Source organism: Chaetodon trifascialis, chromosome 22 (assembly GCF_039877785.1).
Source record: "Chaetodon trifascialis isolate fChaTrf1 chromosome 22, fChaTrf1.hap1, whole genome shotgun sequence".
NCBI classification, from domain to species: domain Eukaryota; kingdom Metazoa; phylum Chordata; class Actinopteri; order Chaetodontiformes; family Chaetodontidae; genus Chaetodon; species Chaetodon trifascialis.
This window is the reverse complement of record NC_092077.1, coordinates 3495284-3517194: the sequence shown is the minus strand read 5'-3', so window position 1 is coordinate 3517194 and position 21911 is coordinate 3495284. Positions and strand designations below refer to the sequence as shown.

General features: G+C 41.8%; 3 protein-coding genes across 4 annotated transcripts; all 3 read right to left on the bottom strand.

Annotated features, from left to right (window-relative positions):
- Positions 1–78: 78 nt before the first annotated feature.
- On the bottom strand, positions 79–9617 carry hspa14 (heat shock protein 14). Its single transcript, XM_070992536.1, has 14 exons — positions 9278–9617; positions 8409–8489; positions 7029–7111; positions 6534–6582; positions 6324–6429; positions 6141–6231; positions 5931–6035; positions 5475–5636; positions 4089–4244; positions 3436–3538; positions 3012–3227; positions 2719–2883; positions 342–409; positions 79–266 (listed from the first exon to the last, which is right to left on the bottom strand). The coding sequence occupies exons 1-14, from the start codon at positions 9332–9334 to the stop codon at positions 188–190; spliced, it is 1521 nt and encodes a 506-aa protein (XP_070848637.1). The 5' UTR covers positions 9335–9617; the 3' UTR covers positions 79–187.
- Positions 9618–13183: 3566 nt separating this feature from the next.
- Positions 13184–16812, bottom strand: LOC139350889 (beta-2-microglobulin-like). 2 transcript variants are annotated; one of them, XM_070992538.1, is made up of 4 exons: positions 16617–16812; positions 15849–16121; positions 14860–14897; positions 13184–14750 (listed from the first exon to the last, which is right to left on the bottom strand). In XM_070992538.1, the coding sequence occupies exons 1-3, from the start codon at positions 16681–16683 to the stop codon at positions 14884–14886; spliced, it is 354 nt and encodes a 117-aa protein (XP_070848639.1). In that variant the 5' UTR covers positions 16684–16812; the 3' UTR covers positions 13184–14750; positions 14860–14883. The 2 variants fall into 2 exon arrangements, with proteins under 2 accessions (XP_070848639.1, XP_070848638.1); XM_070992537.1 differs by having other exon boundaries at positions 14619–14756.
- A 1011-nt stretch (positions 16813–17823) lies between these two features.
- On the bottom strand, positions 17824–19883 carry b2m (beta-2-microglobulin). Its single transcript, XM_070992535.1, has 3 exons — positions 19730–19883; positions 18627–18899; positions 17824–18321 (listed from the first exon to the last, which is right to left on the bottom strand). Exons 1-3 carry the CDS (start codon positions 19791–19793, stop codon positions 18308–18310), a joined length of 351 nt encoding a protein of 116 aa, XP_070848636.1. The 5' UTR covers positions 19794–19883; the 3' UTR covers positions 17824–18307.
- Between the last annotated feature and the right edge of the window lie 2028 nt (positions 19884–21911).

The window sequence follows — 21911 nt, the reverse complement described above, 5'->3', positions numbered from 1 at the left end:
GCTTTGAATATGATGCATTCTGCATTATTGCATGATTGTACAGACATCCAGAAGGTAATAAATCTGGACACACAGTCGGAGTTTGACACTGTTTATTGAGTGGGATAAAAAAAACTAAACAACCAAAACAAATCCATTGCACTGCCAGTGTGTGCTGGTGTGTCGTTTGGGCAGCAGTTCAGCGGCTTCATGAAGTAGCTGCTATGGTGATGACCTCTGGCTTTCCGGTGCTCTGTTCTCCACAGGAAACATGAACGGAACCATCCCTGCAACATACACAAACAATGACTGAACAGCATGCACGTCACATGACCACGTGCCCATCCTGGAAGGGTGGATACCTTTTCATGGTCACCACGGTGTCAATGTCATGGTTCTCCTCTTTGGGCTGCAGGTCTCTCAAGATGATCTATGCATCACACACAAACAGATCAATGGTTAATATCAACTTAATATCACCATAAGTAATGATCATTTTTACCAGACACTCAATAAGCTTTGATAAACCTGCTACAATTTCTAAGTTACAGAATTTCCTGCATTTACAGGGAATTATTTGTATCAGAGTTAAGATTCAGCTCCTCCATCCTCGCATGAACCTGAAGTCATTCTGGTTGGCTGTCTTGACAGTCTCTTTCCTGCTCTGAGGGTCTCTGAGGAGTCATGAGTTTCTCCACACATGCCAGCGTTCAGTCACCATCACAGCACCACCTACTGGAACAGGAAGTTACAAGGCCCATACTCCTATTAATTCCTCCTTGCAGGTCAGCCAGATCCACCTCATGTGCTCCGCAAAGTGTTGCCAAAAAATGACGCTTGTGACTTTTCATTGAAAGCTGTAGCCATGGTGACGCATCATGAAACAGGAAGCTGTTGGAACTTGAGTGGACATTGTCCAATCTGTGCCTCCATTTCCCCTCAAACGTTACAAGGTCTTGAGGCGGGAAAACAGATTTCCCTGAATATTCATCCTTATGCAGGAAAGGAACCTGAACATCTCAGGGATAGACTGCAGGTGTGAACGGGGCTCCTGTTACCTCCTTTTTTATTAGCAATAGTGGATGGAAATCTGTCACAGTCATTGTTGAATGAAGCCACTTCCCATCCTGTCTTTGTCATGGAAAAAAATGGTCTTGACATATATATTTTGTAACAATTTTCCTGAACAAAATCAAGACTTTTCTGGAGACATCACCACTTCACTTGATTAGTAAAACTCCTTAAAGCTGCAGTAGGTAACTTGTACAAAAGTCATTTTTTGTCATATTTGCTAAAACTGTCCCCATGCACAGACAGCAGTACATGAAACATGTAATCTGTGAAAAAAAATGGTTTACAAGATTAAACAAAACAACCAATCAGAGCCAGAGGAGTGTCTGAGGGTGTGTTTGACATCCGTCAACACGTGCTGCGAACCGCCCCCTCCCTCTGCTCATGCTGCCGGCTGCCGCTCAGTCAAACAGCTCTGTGAGGTGTTAGGAGGTCAGTGAAAGCTATGGCGGAGCAACAGCTACCTGCAAAGGAGAAACTGCCCATAGCGCCGCTGCCAACAACAGCATACGGCTAAGACAGCAAATAACCATGAAGCTAATATGGTGATTGTTACAGTAACACTCTGCAGCGCGTACAGTATGTTAGCGACTGATGTAGTGGCTGGGCAGAGTTAGCTTGTTTCCGATGCTAAGGCTAACGTTACTGGTTGTTGGTTGGCGGCCGAGCAGACGCTGCAGGGAGGAGGGGCTTGGAGGCAGGGCACGAGTGCAGCGGAGAGGGAGGGGGAGTGACGTGGAACTTGTGTTGGTTCAAATTTTCAGGCTAAGTCTGCTCTCTTCTCCATCTTACCTACTGCAGCTTTAACCACACCACACTACACCCTGTGATCAACATACTTTTCTTCTTTCCTTCGTGATGACTGTTAACACGGATAAAAACAGTGTAATTCAGACAACAAGTGTATTATTTACATATGAAAGAGTTTGGGCCACAAAAGAAGAATAAATAAATGATTCAAATTTTCACTTTCCCCTAAAAGTAGCTTTGCTGCAGCAACACCCCTGTTAGAGGCATTACTGTGCACTGACACTGAAACAAGAAGCAGTTCCTCTTTAAATCTGCACAGATTTTGATGCTAAGCTTCCAATTTCTCGTGCTTTCTTATATTCTTATTTAACTGCTGCTCAGAGGCACCTTTGTCTTTTTCTGTTCAGAACAAGCATATATTTGGATGAGATGGATGGGATTGATTGATATTAAATATGTTGTCTTTGCTCAGTGGTCGGTTGAGTGTATGCCATACAGGATTAGCAAATGATCACATTCTGTTTTCTACAGCGTCCCAATTTTTTAAAATTTGGGTTGTATAACCTAAAACCATGAAAAACCCTTCATCAACATTGTTGTCCATAGTTTCTGAGTTGTCTCTCAGCCATCTGACTGTACTGAATTAAGCTTGCATGTCAGGTGATTCTAAACATTTGAACAGTAGTGTTTATTCTACTTTATCTTTACCTTTGACACAAACCAGTGTCACAAAAATTGTTTGCACTGGTCATCACGTTTGCACCACGACTTTCCTTCCAGCTCAATATTTTTGAAACGTACCACAGTTGACAAGTGAGTGTCAAAACATCACCAGTGAACTTGGAGGAAACCAGATCATTTGAAGGCGTTACTGCGTGCAGGTGTTTGTCGCTGAACGTTTGATGTGTGTTTCTATACCTTAGCAAGCTTCTCTGGCTGCTCTTTGACAAATCTCTGGTAAATCTCCAAACAGAAGGAGGACAGCTTCCCCTCTCCGCTCAGGATGTGATGTCTGCGAGCAGGGAGGGGCGTGCCCGATGGAAGGAGCACAGTGAACACCTCCGCCCCAGAGTCATCCACCTCCTGCAACACCCACACACCACCCAGCCAGACAGGAAAGAGTACAATTAATGAACTCAATTCTTCAGATAGAGATTCCACTGGTTACATATATCACTTACATATAATGTGTTTTTAATTGACCAGCATACCTTCACCAGTATGTCCGTTGCAGAAACATCCACTGTGACGGACTCTTCCTCAGGGGAAAGGCCATCTCTGCCAACCAGTAAACCTGCTTCCAGGGCCGCTCCCACAGCAATGACTTCATCAGGAGGTGCTGAGCTGAGGAGGTCCACATCAGGGAACATCTCCCTGATCATCTGCTGCAGGCGAGGGATCCTGGCTGAGCCGCCACAGAGGACCACCTAAAACCCACCCATCACATGACAAGAATGTGGCATTTATCACTGATGGAGCCAAAGATTTTTTTCCCCTTTCATTCACATTTGCTATCAAAATAAAGGTCACTCTTATCCACATCACATACAGCTATCACTGCAGTTGGATCATTTTAAACACTGGAGCATAAATGGAAGTACCCATGGCTGCGTAAGCTTCCTGCGCACACCGTACCTTGTTAATGTCACTGGTGGAGAGTCCCGCCTCCTCCAGAAGGGGTTTGATTGGCTGGATGCTCTTGTTGAAGAGTGAGGAGCAGAGCAGCTCAAATCGAGCCCTGAGAAAACAGGTTGGCATGTTTGGTAACAACTATTAGCTCTGCCAGACAATTGATTCCATACATGTGCTAATGCCTACATGACGTATTACAGCTGGAATCCTCCAGACAGAAAACTGAATGTTTGTCATCTGCATGGTTAAGTGTCAGATGTTGAGACACACAGTTGGAATTGTTGACTTTGACAAACTAGGGCCACTTAAACTCATGTTAAAATGCAATGAAGGCAATGATAATAATATATGTTCAAACCAGAACTGACACACACACACACACACACACACACACACACACACACACACACACACACACACACACACACACACACACACACACACACACACACACACACACACACACACACACACACACACACACCATACCAACACATACACACATCAGTATTTTAAGTGTGCTTTAATTCCATCCTGTATTCAGCATGTTTAGTGTCCAATCATCGTCCAGTTTCAAGTGTTTTAATTCACTTTTTTATCTTTAATGTCTTTTTTTTAAAAACACAAACTTGCTGTCATCTTAACTGCTTGCTTACCTCGAGACGTTGCATTCAAAGTCAATGCCATCATGCAGGGAGTCAACAAAACAGTTGGCTGATCCTAATGAGGACAGAGAGTGCTTGGCCATGTCTGCTCCATTCATCAGCTTCAGCATTGCCCGAGCATTACTGCTCACATCGTGCTTGAAGGTGCTGCGCGACAAACATGGACACATAACATGAGGATGGCTGGAAGGGTCATCTATATATGTAATATATATATACACATATGTACTGGTGCTGTCAAAAATATCGCGTTATTAACATGTTAACGCAAAACAGCGTCATTTTTTTTAATCGTAGTTGTAGTTTTTTATAAGCTGTGGCCACTGCTAGTAACATAAGAAAAACTACAGGATCCGATTGTAAACCGGAAACAAAACAATAGGCACGCCCCATGCACGTGTTTGGTTTTGTCTGCTTGCTAGCTGTAAAAGAGTAGCCTATACTGGTTTGTGTGGATGTCAAGCGCAAAACGACGAATTGGATGTGAAGAAGATTCTGAATGGAAAGTTTATTTTCAAAAAGTTGCCAGATGGGTCGACTGACAAGACCAAAGTTATCTGTGTGTATTGTTGGTGTGAACTGAATTATCACCGTAGCACATCCAGTCTGAAATAACACTTGATGGCCAAACACACGGCGAATGCAAATTCTTGGCAGAGTCTTGTCAAAACCAGGCGACGATGAATGGCTTTCAACTGAGGCATATGGATGCTGTTATGTTCAAAGGAAACTTAAGAAAGGAAAGTTTAAGCCATGGTTTAACTGCACTACAGCCTGAGTCCTAGTTACAATGACGTGCACTTTATAACTTTATTTTGGATCACCCTGTTTTGATCCCTTAGAAAGGGTTGTTTATTTTTTTGTCATCTGTTTATTGACAGTGTTAGATTGTGTGAGATTTGATTCATTCAAATGTGAATGACTGTTCAAAGTGAGAATGTCAGTGTGAAATATAACACTACACATTGTTTTCAATTTTAATCAATTGACAGCACTAATATATACATAAATATGCATATATGTAACACATTGTACAGGTGCAGATATGTGGCTGCACATAGCTTGAGCACTGTACAGGCACAGGGAACAGAAGCCACCTGCAACAAGGCAAACATAGCTCCACTTATATTACAGCGTGCAGCAACACACTTAGTTCCCAGCTTATTATGTACTATGAGCTAAATCTGATGCAGTCTATGACAATATTCCCACAAAAAAAACCTTCACGTTCAGTTTATATTGATCGATTCAACTGTATGATCAGTTTAGAGGATGCAGTTTGTGCTGCTGTTGAACTATATTACATCATACAGAGGTGTTACTGTTATTTAGCCGTCCCTCATTGACATAAGTAGAGTGGAAAAGCACAGGATCTACCGTTTGAACTCAGCTGCAAGGTGCTGGGCCAAGGCCTGCGTGAAGCTCTCCCCTCCGATGCTGTGGTCAGTGTGGGTGTTCAGAACCCGGAATATTCCTCCATTGACCTGCAGCACTGTCACACTTAGGGACGTCCCACCCAGCTTATACACCAGGACGTGGCTGTCAACACAGTGCACATCAATATGAGGGCAAACAGTGTGGAATCATGGAATTTAGATTAGTGGGTTAAGCCAAGGTGGAAAAAATATTTAAAAAAAATAAGTAAACCAGAGACATGTGCCCATACTCTGAGCATGAAACTAAAAGCATGATGTTGAGAGGGAGAGAAGGTGCCAGCTATCAACAACTGAAGAGATGATTTTAAATGGTGACGGGGCAACATCTATGTATTGACATGCTGTAATACAGACAGGACCCATTCATTTTGTTCAGCTTGCAGCATCAGTGCTGTACCTCCTTCCAGAAGAGCAGTCCTGTCCAATGTTATAGGCCAGCAGAGCAGCAGCAGGCTCGTGGATCAGCCTCAGCACGTGGAAACCTGCAGCTTCAGCCGCCCCCCTGCACAGAACAAACGCAGAGCGTCACACTTTAAGGTTCGAATGTAAAGATCTCGCTGTCCCACAACAAAACAGTGCGGCTGCAGTGAGCAGCCATGTGGCCTACCTGAGAGCGCGCTTCTGAGCATGTGCAAACTCAAAAGGTACAGTAATGACTGCTTCTGTGACATCAGAGCCCAGAGCTGACTGAGCCGTCTCTGTGGAAACAGGAATGATCAACGCACTTACAGTTAATAACACAGTGTGCATCTTGCCATCTGTGTGTGTGTGTCTGCTGTCCAAAAACTACCTTTCATTTTGTGGAAGATGAGCTTTGCAGCATCCTCTGGAGCGACGTACTCCGGGTGTTCCCCCGCTGTGATCTCATAATAAGGCTTCTCTTCTCTGTTGACCACCTGAACACAACAATCACTGGTCAGACTGAGGGTTCACTGCTCCACCAGGACAGAGCGTGCAGCGTCTGTGTCACACACAGCACAGACACATCTGCTAGACTCACCTGACACTTGGTCTGTGTTTTGTGAGCTTGTGTCTCTGGATCATCAAAGCTGCTCATTGAGACACAGAGAGAGACAGAATAAAAATCTATCAGTCACTCTGAACGTCTCACTCATTAATACACGGCCTGTCTGTCATGTGCAGGTAGTCTCTTGCTAGACAGACCAGATTTGTTAATAAGATGATTAAATCAGTGAAGCAGTTGACTAATTTTGCAGTTTACAGGTCCTTTATATCCTGAATGAGTCAGCACAAATGTTCTCAGAAATGAGGTTACACACAAGACACCACAGATTAAACTTTGATTAGAGAATTTCCAGCCTCAGTGCTGTCTATGACAAACCGCTGACGTCTGTCCCTGATCTCACTCAGTAGACCCCTCACATTTCTTTCTATGGATGCTAGAACTGCATGGTCATATGCCTCTAACACCATTTTCTCTGATCTGACACTGCAGCGTTAAGATACGCAAAGAAGACAGTATTAAGTGCGTCACCTTCTCCCCAGCACTTGTTTCACTTTAACCACGGTGTTGGCAGCATTGCGGACCCGTCCTTGCTTCGCTGCAATACCTACAATCTGCAGAGGAGAGATATCAGTCAATAAGCAGCAATGAGACAAATGGCAAAATGTTAACCCAGCAGGTCTTTGAAGGAGCTGTCAAGGCCTTTCTGCTGCACCACACTGCTGCTGCCAGTAATGTTAGAACCATCCAGCTCCCTCAAGGGAGATTTAGCAGAGGACTGGCTGTATACATACCAAGGCTGCATGCGTCTATACATGAAAGGCTAGAAAATAGTACACAGATATCGCAAAGCTGGTTATACTGTGACCTGTGTGATACTCTATGGCTACAGTAGGTATCACAGGTATACAAATGGATATGAGAGTAGAAATATTTGAACAGTTGTTCAAAGGCAGTAGAAATACACAGGAAGTGGCAGGGCGTGACAGTCATCTTTAACTGTCCGGGTGAAGGACATTGTCAATGGAAAATAAATTCCACAAAGCAAAAAGTAACTCCCCTCACCCTGAGCGGTGCTGCATGAAGCAAAGACGACCGACTACATCAGGCTTATTTCAGGAAATCCTGCTTTTTCCATGAGATTCCATATCATAAAGGAGATTAATCTGACCTAAATCACTATGGAGATGTATTCCTCCAGACTGGCCTGCTCCTGGTCAGCTTAGCTTCACTTCAGACTAAAGCTGTGTTGCATTCAATCTGCCACACTGAAGCAGACATACGTTCCTGTTACCTCCCCGTCAGGGATGCATCAGGACGCATTAGGGCGACGTTTGCGTTCTTCCTATTTGATTAGTCAAAGTTGTTTAATAGCATGTTGAATCTTGTACATCTATACAGTTTTTAGTGGAATTATATGAAGAAAATTCATTCACTCGTGTAGTCATGACAACAAGCAAAGCACAGCAACAGACTGAACTAACAGAGGAGAACAGCTGATTTGAGATCATCTCTACTTCTCTACGTCTGAGATAACTGCTGACCTCCAACATGTTGCCAAAGGTTCACTTTTCTTGTATATTACAGTGATTTTGTTACTTTCTGCTGTATTTTTTGGTATATTTTTCATGTGTGTTACTTAGTGTTCTCAAACGTCAGTTTAATCAGAAAACAGACATGTTAAAACATGTCTGTTTTCTTCACTGTTAACTGATGTGGTCAGTGCTTGATTTTGTACACCAGCATCAAACCGGCTGTGTGAAACCCACTGATCCTGGTTCAGATTGTTGGTACATCTTCAACAGGCCTTTTCACAATTGGCCCTGCTTTTGTGACCCCCCTCTAACATCCCACAGGTCATGCAGTCCTTCAGGAAAAGTAACATGCAGAGAAGTAAAGCATATGTTGTACCTGCTCAGTGTCTCTGTAGGCCACCACAGCTGGAGTCACTCTGTCTCCTGCATCATTAGCCACCACATCAGCCCGCCCATCCTAGACACACATACACACACACAAATTTAACTCAGAGCTGGGCAGTATACTCATACACTCAGAGGGCTTCTGGCAGCATCCCTCATGTCGTGTAGGGGGTGCTGCTTGGATCCAGGGCCGTGACTATGAGACATTTGATCCTTTATGAGGAGTAAGTGATTCCAAGTGAGAGGAAGGAGTGTGAACTGGAAAGATTCATGGATGGGGGTCCAGCGGCAGGGATGAAAATCAGCACCTTCAAGGCTGAGGCAATGGTGCCCCGCTAGAAAACAGTGGATTGATCCCTCTGGGTCGGGAGTGAGTTGCAAACGGTCAAATGCTTCAGCATCTGCTCAGGATCCACCATGTGGAGGTGTTCTGAGCACATCCAAATTCAGTATATTTTTAAAGCACAACAGATCCCCTGTGATCAGTCATTAACATTAGAGCACACTAAACTTCATAGTAACAGATCCATTACAGGAAAGCTTCGCTTTGACTTCTACTGTTTGGACTTGTTTCAACCTTTCTGAAGAAGACCATCTTTTTGCGGCTGCACTGTTAAAGACAAAACATATAGGAAATTACTGAAGAGCTCTGGTTGGCAGCGGTGAATATCCTGGAAGATATCTACACCTGTATCTTGACTCAGATGACGGAGCAATCCCAAATGACATGACTTCATGAATTCACCGGACTCCTGTGTAACGTTAATGCGAGTTTCAGTGAGATGCGGGATCAAATCCCGCCATTACAGTCTGTGCGACCAGAGGAAAGGCAGCTGTCTACTTCAGCGGAGCGAAACTCACCTTAAAGATAGCCACACAAGCGCACGTATATCCGAAATGAACTCCTATGGCAGCCATGCTGGAGGTGCTCAGCTCAAAGGGCTGGACCACGCGCGTGCGACCCGAGTTCCGCTCCCAGGAACAACTTCCGGTAATTTTTATTTTTGTGTTTTTTGTTTTTTCCAGAATAACAGCGTATCACGTCTATGTAAATACTGAACTCAGAAACCGTGTAATAATGAAATAATATTTATTACTTTGATTGTATGTTCAAAGTGGTGAAGTAGCGTGTAGTTATATGTGCCATTCAGTCGGTTAAGTCTGTTCATTCGTGCCTGTTGACTGATAAACCAGCTTACCTGCTGTTACTGAACCATCCCTGAGGGCGGCAGCAGAGGACCATTTCTACATTAAGTATCGCTTATTAAAAAAAAAAAAAAAAAGCCCTGCCATTTGGAAAATGAAATTACATAACTCATCTTTTCAATTATTAGGAAACGATTATAACTTTAGTTCAACTGTGTAGATGTTGATGTTATTGGGCATTACTGTTGTACATGCACGTGCAAAGATGCACGTCATTTTATTTAATTTTCATTCATATGTAAGTTTATTTTATTGACATTATATCACTATGCAATGACAATGTAAAGACAACAATGTTAAATTGTTAAGCTAACACTGTAACCTACAATAATCCATCCATCCATTTTCTATGGCGCTTATCCCTTTTGGGGTCGCGGGGGGGCCGGAGCCTATCTCGGCTGTCAACGGGCGAGAGGCGGGGTACACCCTGAGCCGGTCGCCAGCCGATCGCAGGGCACATACACACACCATTCACACTCACACTCACACCTAGGGGTAATTTAAAGACACCAATCAACCTAATGAGCATGTTTTTGGTCTGTGGGAGGAAGCCGGAGTGCCCGGAGAGAACCCACGCATGCACGGGAAGAACATGCAAACTTCACACAGAAAGGCCCGACCCGGGAATCGAACCTGCGACCTTCTTGCTGTGAGGCACGCGCACTACCTGCTGCGCCACCGTGCAACCCCACCTACAATAATAATACAAATTATTATTATTATTATTATTATTATTATTATTATTATTATTATTATTATTATTATTATTATTATCATCCATCCATCCATCCATTTTCTATACCGCCTATCCCTTTCGGGATTGCGGGGCGGCTGGAGCCTATCCCATTTGCCAACGGTCGAGAGGCGGCGTACACCCTGAACTGGTCGCAGGTCGATCGCAGGGCAACACACAAGACAAACAACCATTCACACTCACGCCTAGGGGCAATTTTAGAGTCACCAATTAACCTAATGAACATGTTTTTGGTCGGTGGGAGGAAGCTGGAGTACCCGGAGAGAACCCACGCATGCAGAACCCACGCAGAAAGGCCCTGTCCGGAGATCGAACCGGCAACCTTCTTGCTGTGAGGCACGCGCACTACCTGAGTGATCCATCTATTCATCCTCCTGAACTCGGTGTGCATGCGTGTGTGAGAGACCCACTGCGGAATAAAAGACTTGAACACTCCATCTAGTCTGTGCTATGGATGTTCAGAGCACATTGTTTTACAGTATACAACTTAAAGCAAACCCTCTAAGAGGGGCTGTCTGCAGACTGCCAACTTGTAGTAAGGTGCTACTACTGCAGAACAGAGCTAGTGCAAAGCTTTGGCCATGGCTCAGAATGGAGGTGGGAGGGAGTAGACAGAGTTGGAGACAGGACAGAGAGAGAAGCAAGATACATCTTTAGACAAAACAGGAAACATAATTAAAGTTTCAAATGCTGCAACTGAATATAAAATAGTGTTTAAAATGAATGATACAGTTGCAGGAGGGTGTGAAGTGGGAAACCCTTTGAAAGACAAACCCTGGTGGTGTGTGAAAATGTTGCGCAATGTTTAAGGTGTCATTTATGGTATTTGGAGAGAAGGACAACGGAAAGTGTTATTGGGGATTAATAAGAGATATTTAGCAATTTAAAGTTCAGGAGGGGGAAATCCAATTGCTCCTGTGTCTATGACTTTTGCGGGGGAAGTACTTCCAGAAAGATTTTTTTTCATTGTTTATCTGCTTCAAGCAATACAGAGAGGAAGGATGAGGAGGGAGAGATGGAGGAAGGTGAAGATTTGATGATGGTGACATCTTTGATGATCAGGATGATGCTTAGTTTTATTTGGATGGTCCTTTTCCTGCAGTGGAAGGTTAGACGTCTGATTGCAAATGAACTCCAAAAAAATATTAAGGACTTTGAAAATAAACCAGCTTTTATCTGTGTTCATGATTTCCCTATATGCAATACTTATGGCAGATTACTGGTGGCAGAAAGGGTTGACAGACTAGAAGGATTTGTTTTTGCTCAGGCTCAGTGAGATAAGTTTCAGAAAATTTCTGCAGCATTATTAACGGTAGTCGCTCTCTATAGTACAATGAATCTCTTTGTTCAGTGATTCTGAGAGAAGCCTTAATGACAATACCCATTCCTAAAAATGTTAGAATTTGCTTTTGTCTTCTGCCAGTGTTTTCTCTTTCCCCTTTTCCCTAGTGTTATTTGTTTGTCTGCCTCCCCTGTTTGTCTGAGACTGGGCAGGTCTTCCCTGTGCACTGCTGCCATGCCTAATTACCTGCATACCTGAGGTGCGTTAAAGCCTGGGTGCTGGCAGTACTCAGGAGAGGCTTTCTGGACATATGGCTGCCAGTTCGTCCTGATCTCTACCTTGTGTTCATCCTACCCCTCCTGTGAGTAATTAACTAAGAAACTCTTTGAAAGTCCTGCATTTATGAATTGTCCTGGAGTTTCCAATGGATTATTTTGTTCTACCTTTGGACTTTATGCTTGTGTTTGCTCTTTGTTTCAGTGTCTTCAGTCCCGCTCTGTATGCCTCTCAGCCTCAGTTTTCCAGCTTAGTTCTTTGTTATTTCCACTCAGTTTTGAGTGTGCTTTTGGTTCCTTACCTTTTTGTAAATAAATAAATTTTGTTTTTTGACATTGTCTTTATATTGGTCTGCTCATTGGAGTCCTGAAACAGAACGAACTGGCCCTTTAGTATGGACTCAGCAGATCCAATGCAGGGTACAACAACCAAGGCCGCCTTAATGCACGGGCTTACCTGGGCTGAAGCCCAGGGGCCCACGGAGTTTAGGGGCCTATCATTTTTGGGACAAATTAGCATAAAATGTCAAATTGTTATATAACTTGTCAGTTTTCCTGTCAATCACATTATGTGCAAATTTGAGACTGCTGATTGATCTAAATTAACCCGTTGCCACAATGCCCAACCCCGCCCCCCTATGTGTCAATCTGTTCACGCTTCATGACTTTGATAGAGAGACCAGTGGAAGATGTCGGCCAAAATAAAGTTCGACAGTGGTGCTTCCAAAAGAAAATCGGCTCGTGACAAACAGAACAGGGAGAAAAATTTACTAAAGAGCATCCCGGAGCTCACGGCATCCTTTCAGTCTCACACGGATGACAGCGGAGGAAGCGGCCCATCTAACCCACTGGAGGAAGCAGAGGGGCCTGCGCCGATGCCGGAGGTAACGGACACAGAGGGGGGCGGAGGGGGAGCAGCAGGCACACAAGCATCAGGGGGGGCGACGAGTTAGACGGCGCTTTTAGCAGTAACCCGGGCCTCTGGGGAAATGACTTTGACCGACCCAAAGTACGCGCTTACTGAGCAAAAATGTGACCAACGGCTTGTCAAAATAAAAGCGCTGATATGTCTGCGTCAGAGCGCACATATAAACAAGAGACGTCCCCCCCCCCCCCCCCCCCCCAAAAAAAACAAACATATTTCAGCCGCAAACTGAGTAACGGCGAGTGTGTAAACAGGGAATGGCTGTGTTACTCACCATCAGCAGGGAGTGTATTTTGTCCACTCCCATCAAGCATGCAGCAAGACTGAGTCAGTAACCTTAGCTTTATTCAAAATTTCCCACACATTCCTTAAAATGGTTGTTCCTCAGTCCTTACACATTTAAAAATACATTGGCAGGAAAGTTGGCAATAGGCATGTTGAGCCAATACTGAGGCCGACACTGTTTAAGCGCAGCTGATTCCAATGCAACAGCTCCTTTCTGTTTCAACACTGCTGACAAAGGTAAGATGAGTTCAAACTCAAAGAACTGAAGAAGACATTCAAGGATTCATTCAGTGGAACTCTGCCCTTTGATAACAGCAGACAGACAAACTCATTCCCACACTTATTTCAAAATTATTTTAATTTCAAGCTTGAAAATACTTTTATTACGCAACCTTATGGTATATAGTACATTTACTGACTTTCCGCTTATACATAGCTCAGAAACACGAAGTGCTCAGGAATTGGAGTCATTGTGCATAACAAATATTAACTGGAATATAACCTTGAGTTCTCAATATTTCATAGGCTGCAATGTGCACAAAATAGTCTTAAAAGAATTTCATTTACATGAATTAGGTGATGAAAATAATTCAGACAGAAGTCTTTTTGTAGCCTTCACAGATTAGCCGTCAAACACGCAAACAAATGCAAACATTTCCAAACCATCACTGTAAACGGTTATCTTAAACCTCCACACTGTAATGTTTCACCTCTCACCTGACTGGAAAATGGATTTTTCTGTTTTTGTTCATGCACTTTATATTTGAGTATTACATGGAGCAGGCACTCACACATTTATGTCATTTCATATTCAAATGATTTCATAAATCACTCTATTTTCCTGGCTGATTGCTCACCAACAGACTAGCACATACAGCAGAATATCAGTTTCAGAGTTTAATGCATTTTTTTTTTTTACCTTGAATCATACCACAGCATACACATAGCTCAGTCTTCCTTAACTACGTAGGCAATACTAGCATACTTACACTTACTGTCAGTGTTATAGCCCCACATGTCCATGTTGCTATACTGCTGTTTGATAACACACCCCATATTCACTTCATATTGTAATAATAAAGGCAAAATGGACTACATGACCTGGACAGTGTGGCACAGTCAGCTTTGTTGTGGCGCTCACAGAGTCACAGAAAAGTTTCCTCAGACTGCAATTCAGACTTTTGCCAGGACACAGTGAAAGGCACATGTCAATTCATGATTTTTAAACCAAAATGATTTCATATTTTCAGTTCTCTCTCACACTGAGTGTGATGCACGCAAGCAGGTTTAGGACAGCAAAACAGAGAAAACTCTGGCGTATGAGATGTGTGAGCATTATTAATCGGCCCCTTTTTTAAACACAATTTTCCTAATGAACCCATGTAATCTAGAAGTTAAAGGTTCAACCCTGAGTTTTAAAGTCGTTCTGCCCTCTTGTGGTCAACAACCACTTAATGAAGCTTTATTGGCATTTCTAATTTTTGATACAAAAACATACCATTGATGTGCAGACATTTCTATCACTTGCTGAGGCTCAATCCTTCACAATGAATGAAAATAAATGACAGAAACTTCAAATCTTGTTGTATTCTTGAGACAGCGCAGACCTGTGGTTATCAAACAAAGGATTAGAAGAGTTAGTAGTCACTCAGTCACTTCACAGATTACCTGTTTACTGAACTGGAGAATGACACTGAGAATGAGTGTGGTGCATACCTGAAGCAAGGCGAAGCGTAGAACTTACATATCTGACTCTGTTGAGAGAAATAATTTACAAAAACATGAGAACCTGTTCTTTCTACTGCCTCTTTTACATTGTTTTCTTTTTTTCATTGAGTTGGGGTGGGAATACTTGAGTTATTGATTGGTTACAGTTTAGAAACACAGAATGTAAACCCAATGAATATTAGTGTTTAGTGTTTTGACAGTCACTCAAGGTGCTGTGTGGATTCCTTTCAGTTCATTCTGTAGGCCAGCGTCTAGTTTTCAAGCACATTTTTAATTTCAATCTTTTTCTTCCCATTTATAAAAATGAATGGTAATTAAACTAATGACAGAAAACTGTTAAGAAGTTTCAGTCTAGCGAACTGAAACCGAAAATGAATCCATATTTTTTTGTCAGAATGAAAAATGGAAAATTTGTGTTTTCCTGTATTCATATTTCAGCGGATAATAAAAATTCAATTCAATTCAATTTTATTTGTCTAGCGCCAAATCACAACAGAAGTTGTCTCAGGACACTTTCCATATAGAGCTGGTACAGACCAAGCTCTTCTATCTACAGAGAACCAACAATTCTCAAACCTCAAACCCAGTCTGACCACAGGTGAATACGAACATAGTTTGTTGATGTTTTAGGAGTTTGTTTTCTCATGTTATAAGCTGCTCTGTAAAAAATTAAGTTTTGATTATCATTAGTAATAACTCATATACTGTTGTCTGTTATTAAGGTGTTATTAGGGTAAGTAAGTACTAATAGTCATTCCATGGACCTATATTGATATCTATATATTATCTAAGTAACATAGCTGTACGATTAATACAATATGACACATGTAATGTCAATAGTATTGATAATTTTTCTTCCTTCTCAAAATTATTAGACTTACATTGCAAACTTTGCACAACTTGATTTACCAACACTATACTGAATGATGGTCATGGCAATAAATCATACGAAATCTCAGAGACAGACAGACACATACCCCACACAAAGGTCTTGGTGATTCCCAGGTGAGTCACTCTGCAGGCATACTTGTCGTCGCTGCTTGGCGTGAAGGGCACAGACTTGGTCAGGTGGTAGTGCCAGTCCCCCTCGAAGGCCAGGTCAGTCTGGCGGGCTGCGGTCATTTCCTGTCCATTCTTCAACACCTCAATGTTGATTTCCGGTGGATGGAAACCGCTCACATGACAGATCAAGTTGTTGGCTTTGCCGAACTCTCCCGGCACACGGCTGTACACCTGAACCTTGGGTGGAGCTGCCAAGAGACAGAAAAATGTTCACACCTGTACAGATAGGATATGATCAAAGTCCAGCTGCCAAAGATTAATTGATATTTCACTCACTCTATTCTTCAACGTGTACCTTCTGTCCTTACTATTAATCTACTGTGATGTAGCAGTATTATGAACCAGACTTATCATAATGTGACAGTAAAATTGGTGAACACAGCAGGTTGGAGTCGGCTTTTCAGCTTCTTGTTTTAGACGACGTCACAGCTCCTTCGAAGACATTAACTTGAGCTCTGAACTCGACTTTCTTAACTATTCTTAACGCTATCTTTGTGTGGAAACGAGTCCTTGAGCTATTTCTACACATTTGTGGATAGGCGGTACACTGAACCGTATAGCTATCGTGAAATTTGACGTTCCTTATCGTCGGCCTCCCCGTCATTTTAGGGCCTTCAGTGTAACACGGCGCCATTTGTAAATATAGAAGCACATTTACAGGCAGTCTACAGTGGAATACTTACAGTTTAAGGCCACTGAATGGTCCAGGGTGAAGAAGAGAAGGACGAGAGACACCCAAAGTGCCTTCATGATTCCACCTTCCGTCGGTCTATACAGAAATGTTATTGTATGTTTGTTCAAATACAAGAAACGGGACAACGACCCAAAACGAAAGTAAAGAAGTCTCGTACTCGGTAGTGGTCGCTGATAAACAGCCAGACTTTCGGGCGGGGTTAATGTTTGGAGGCGAATCAGGAAATCAAGCGAACTCGATAACCCCGCCCTCAAGAAGAATTTCCGCATGTCTTAGTCGAATTACAAAGTGGTCTCCGGGAGGCGGTTACACGGCTCCTAATTCAACCAATAGAAAAATCAAGGGAAGCTGTTGCTAGCTAGAATTTCGTCCGACATGTTGCCGTCTGTTGCGCAGTTTTGTCGATTGTCCTTACATGTTTTATGTGAATTGAGTCGCGTACGAGTCATTGAAGAGTTCTTAATGTTTGTGGTGTGTTTGTATTATTTGTTGTCTTTCAAATACACATATACGCTCCTAATGACATAGGCGGGCTTGATACATTGTCATTTTAAACGCAAAGTTAGTTTTGATCGAAGGATAAGGTCACAGCAATCCACCATGTTATCGTCAGGTATGACATTATGCAGTGGAACTGGCTGGTCATTTCACACCACCTGTGATACAGCTTGTGTGACCTCACATACAAGGCTATGGAAGCTAAATATACCAAATAAATCTACGTTAAATGGTCTCAGGAAGAAGCCTCCACTGAAAAAGTTAATACTCTGTCTTAAATGTCTACACATTACTTAGACTTGACTTTATTGATGGAAATTCTTTTGTTGCAGCAGCAGGTTAAACATACACATACAATAAAGAAGAATAAGGATGAGAATAAAAGTAAGAGGAAGGAATGTTCTCAACCCCCCCCCCCCCCCAAATATATAAACATAAAATAGCAGCAATTCTTAAAATATAAATATGTAAACAAGAATAACAGCAATTGTTAAAAATATAATATGTATATAATGCATATAAATAAAATACATTATAACTAAGTACATAAACAAAGAATGACAGCCTTTCTGAGAGAGCCAGAGCTGTAAACTATATACCAGAACAAATATGTGCAATTTGCAGCCATAAAGATAAAATTGATTAATATCCCTGCAATGTAACTATTACCAGAGGTTTGTGTTAAAATGAGGCAGATGTCAAGGGGGTTTCACAAACTTTTATTTCGCAGTGGACACTGAAATACATTAAACTTCAAATCAAAATTGTAGAACAAACTTCTGTTAATTCCAGAAAGAAAACAACCCTTTCATATATTAATAAGCTGATGAAATACCATTTCTTCTTTATTTAAGAAACAGTTAAGTCATTAAAGCTAAACAGACAACAGTTTGTATACGGGCACTAATATCATAGGCTGAACAACAGAAGCATTTTATCACCTAGTTTAATACACACACACTTTTCAGTATCAAAGGCTGGAAAAGACATTCATACATAGCAAGTATTCTCAGCAATCGCAGAACAAAAATGACTAAATGACCTGCAGCCCATTCATTCTCTCATAATCAAAATGTCAGTAAAGAATCCCCTTGATATGATATGGAGGAAAGTTGGGAGAAAGTTGGATCCTGTTGATTGGTGATGCGAAGAATAACCCTGCTGTGGCTGAAACCAGCTGATCTACATGTTTGGCTCTGTAAAAAACAAACAAACAAACAAAAAACAGAAGTTTTATCAATCTCATATAAGCCGATGAAGCATCCATATGCATTAACATCATTCATGTTGCATTTCATTACATTTAGTTTCTTTTTCGATATTTAGTCAGGTGTAAAGGACTACATATATCGTGTCTGTAATTGTCTCCCACTGCGTGTTGTGCTGCAGGCCTACATGAAGATGTGTCATTTTTTTCAGTTCTCTATGAATAAAAGAAACATAGATAATTGATATGAACATTTTTCAGCCTTGGCAGTGCGATGTGCTGATCCTTACTCACCCCAGGCATAGTCGTTCCTGCTCGTCCCATGAGTGACCCTGCAGCTGTACCTCTGTCCCCTCTCAGGTGAGAAGGCCACACTCTTGGTCAGATGGAAACGCCACCCTTGTCTGAAGGCCAGGTCAGTCTGCACGGCATTAGGGAGTTCGGTGCCATCGTGAAGCAGCTCGATGGTGATGTCAGGGGGGTGGAAGTCGCTCACATGGCAAATCAGAGTGTTGGCCTTCCCAAACTCTCCTGGCTCAGTGGTGTAGACTTGAACCTTGGGTGGAGCTGGAAGCAACAGGGAGAAGGAATTGAGGTCAGACTACCATGAAACACAAGTGCGCCATGTTATGTGTTAAGTGCATCAGCTCAAAATGTTTCACATATATAGAATGAGATTTTGGAGTGGCATGAAGCACGTTTTGAGATTTTTATTTTTTATCAGTCACTCATTGGAGAGAGTTATTTCACGAAAAATTTAGAGATTGAGCCTCTGGAGTTTGAGCTGCACAGGAATCTTCAGAGCGCTCCTCAGTAACTGAATGTGCCTCACTGAGGCCAATGGAGGGCACTGCCACAGCACAACTGCTATTCCAGAAAAACGAAAGTAAATTTAGACTGTGGAGGGGAATTCCATCTGACTGAAAACATCTTTCTCTTTTACATTTGACGGCAACATCAACTCTTCCATTGACATCTCAGGCTTTCTAACAGATCACAAGCAACTTCCTACAGATACACCTTTATGCCTGCCTCATATTCTCCATGATGGTTATGAAAAACAGACAGCTTTTTTCTTTCTGAATACTTCTTCAGTCTTTTGTTGCTCCTGTCCTTACTTGTTTCAAACTTATACCACATTCAGAATAATCTTATATTTACAAAATCAATGAAATGAATGACTGTGTAATGGAAAAATTCTTCAGTATATGTCACAAAGGATTTGCTAATGGTCACATTCTGTTTTCTTTCTGCTTTACTCAGCACCACACCTTTTTTTGGGGACTCAGGTTAGTTCTTGGAGCCATTATGAATAAAGGCCAGTGTGAGATACAGTTTCCAGTGATTCTTCAGTAATGGTTTAAGTTATAGAAGGTAGATCAAAAAATAGTACTTACAGTGTTTGGGTTCCTCTGAGTAGGACACAGCCACCAGCGCTGCTAGACAGATGAGAAGCCTCATGTTTGTCTGTTAGTCACCTTTTGTAAGCTCACAAAAGCTCAAATGAGAGAAAAAGATGTGCAACAACCTCCTTCACACAGCCAGAAGTGAAAGCATAGAGCACAGCAGAGCATGATAAGAAAGCGCTAATGCACCGCCCTTAATGACATCAGCCAATCACTAATTTCCATCCAACCGTTACTGGGTAAGGTTTGACAAAACAGGTTTGGTTCACAACAGACATAGAAGGTTTGTGGAAATTCCCTGAAGAATCAGAGTGACCATCTGAAGGAAACTGATTTTTTCTTTAAGCTCCTTTTGAATAACAGTTCTAAAAACAAGTCAGCATGACATCCAGAGTCCCAGAACAGGAAGGCGGGATTTCAACCCCGCAGTTTAGAGAAGGGCCCTGTGCTGTACCCTTCCTCAGTGCCCCTGTTCCTTATTCCCTTATTTATTCTCTTGGCTTTTTTTTTTGTTGCATTTCTTCCTTCTTTCTATCCTCCATTTTCCTTCATCTTCTAATCTCCCTTGCTGTCCTTCCTGTAATCTAATTGGATTGTATATTAACTATACTTTTTTGTTTTCATAAGCCATAACCTGCCCCCAGTGTTCCCCATGTGTTTACTGTCAATTCAATTCACAGTGTTCTTGACACCAGCAGTGGGATACATTTTCAAAAATATTTCACAACATTTCTCTCTTGTTTTCTATATTTACTCCGTGTCATTTGTATATGTTCTAACATTCAAAAATAAAAAAAAAAATAAAAAAATGCAGCAAAACTGCCTTCTTAGACGCTCCTGTGGGACGTGAATCATGTAATTTGCTGTGTGTTTTACTGGTAAATCACGGCTCAATGCAGTAATTCTACAGCAACACACTGCTGTATCACATTGAAAATGTAATGCAGTGCATGCAGCCGGTGACCTTTTTATATTTTTCCCCCTGCCCCTCAAATCCACCACTGGTTCAGACATAATGAGTAAGTCAGAGCGAGAGTGGGTGAGCATTAAAACCAAACCAAAACAGAATTTTTGCTTTTTTGTCTTGTCTAGTTACTAAATTAAAAAGAAAACACAAAATTCTCAACAAGAGGTTCTTCATGCACTGTTGAATAGTGGATAAATGATACCTTGCAGATATCATCATGCTGGATCTGGAGTTTAGTCTCTACACATGCAGTTGTGTCACATATTCAGTCGTTCAGCCTATGAATGTGCAGGTATGTTAACAGTGTGGGAAAAATGTGCAAAATAATAAATAAATAAATAAATAAATAAGCAAGCAAGCACAGGGGAATAACCATGAACTGTCATGAACACAAAGCCTGTATCTGAGATTGGAACACGGCCTAGATTTCCAACACATCCCAAGTGCCCACTTGTTTTTAGAACAGCACAATGACTCCATGTTTTTTAAGAACTTCAGCTGTGCTTTAAGACTACTTGCGTTTTCTTTTATGATCCAGAATGAACAGGTTCTGTTGGTAATGGCGTCGTCTTCTCTGTCATGTGTCACTGAATCACCCTGCAGAGTGGTAGAGCCTGTTTTGTTTTTTTGTTCTATTTTTTACAATTGTTAGAATAAACAGAGCCACAAATTGTTTTTACAAAAGATGCTGTCAATTTCCCTTTTCCACGATGTTTCCATGCTAACACACAATTTATCGTTTAAAATACCAAGGAATACTGTAAATGTGTTGCGCTGTGTTCTTTGTTAAAGCTATCATCTGTTCACTGTAGAAACTGAAACTGTTTTTGTTTGTTTTGTTTCTATTTTGCTTCGTCTCCAGACTAAGAGACTGTGAGGCGTTTCAGCAAGTTGATCACAAAAGCAAGTGTATTTTATTTAATTTTTATGTCATTGGTATTTTTGCTTTTGAATGAATAGCCAACTTATCTAATTATTGTAATTATAGAGCAAATTCTGAGATCTATATTATAGACGCGACATATGATGTATATATGTATTATGTATATATGTAATATCACGAGCAGTTCATAAAGCTGTAAATTAGTAAGTTGAATTTCATTTCTAAACACAGACCTGCTTTTTTATTCCGTTCTTAGCATTGTTCACTGTACATAATCAATAAAGATTTTTTAAAACTTTTTTCTACGTCAGCACTCCGTCGAC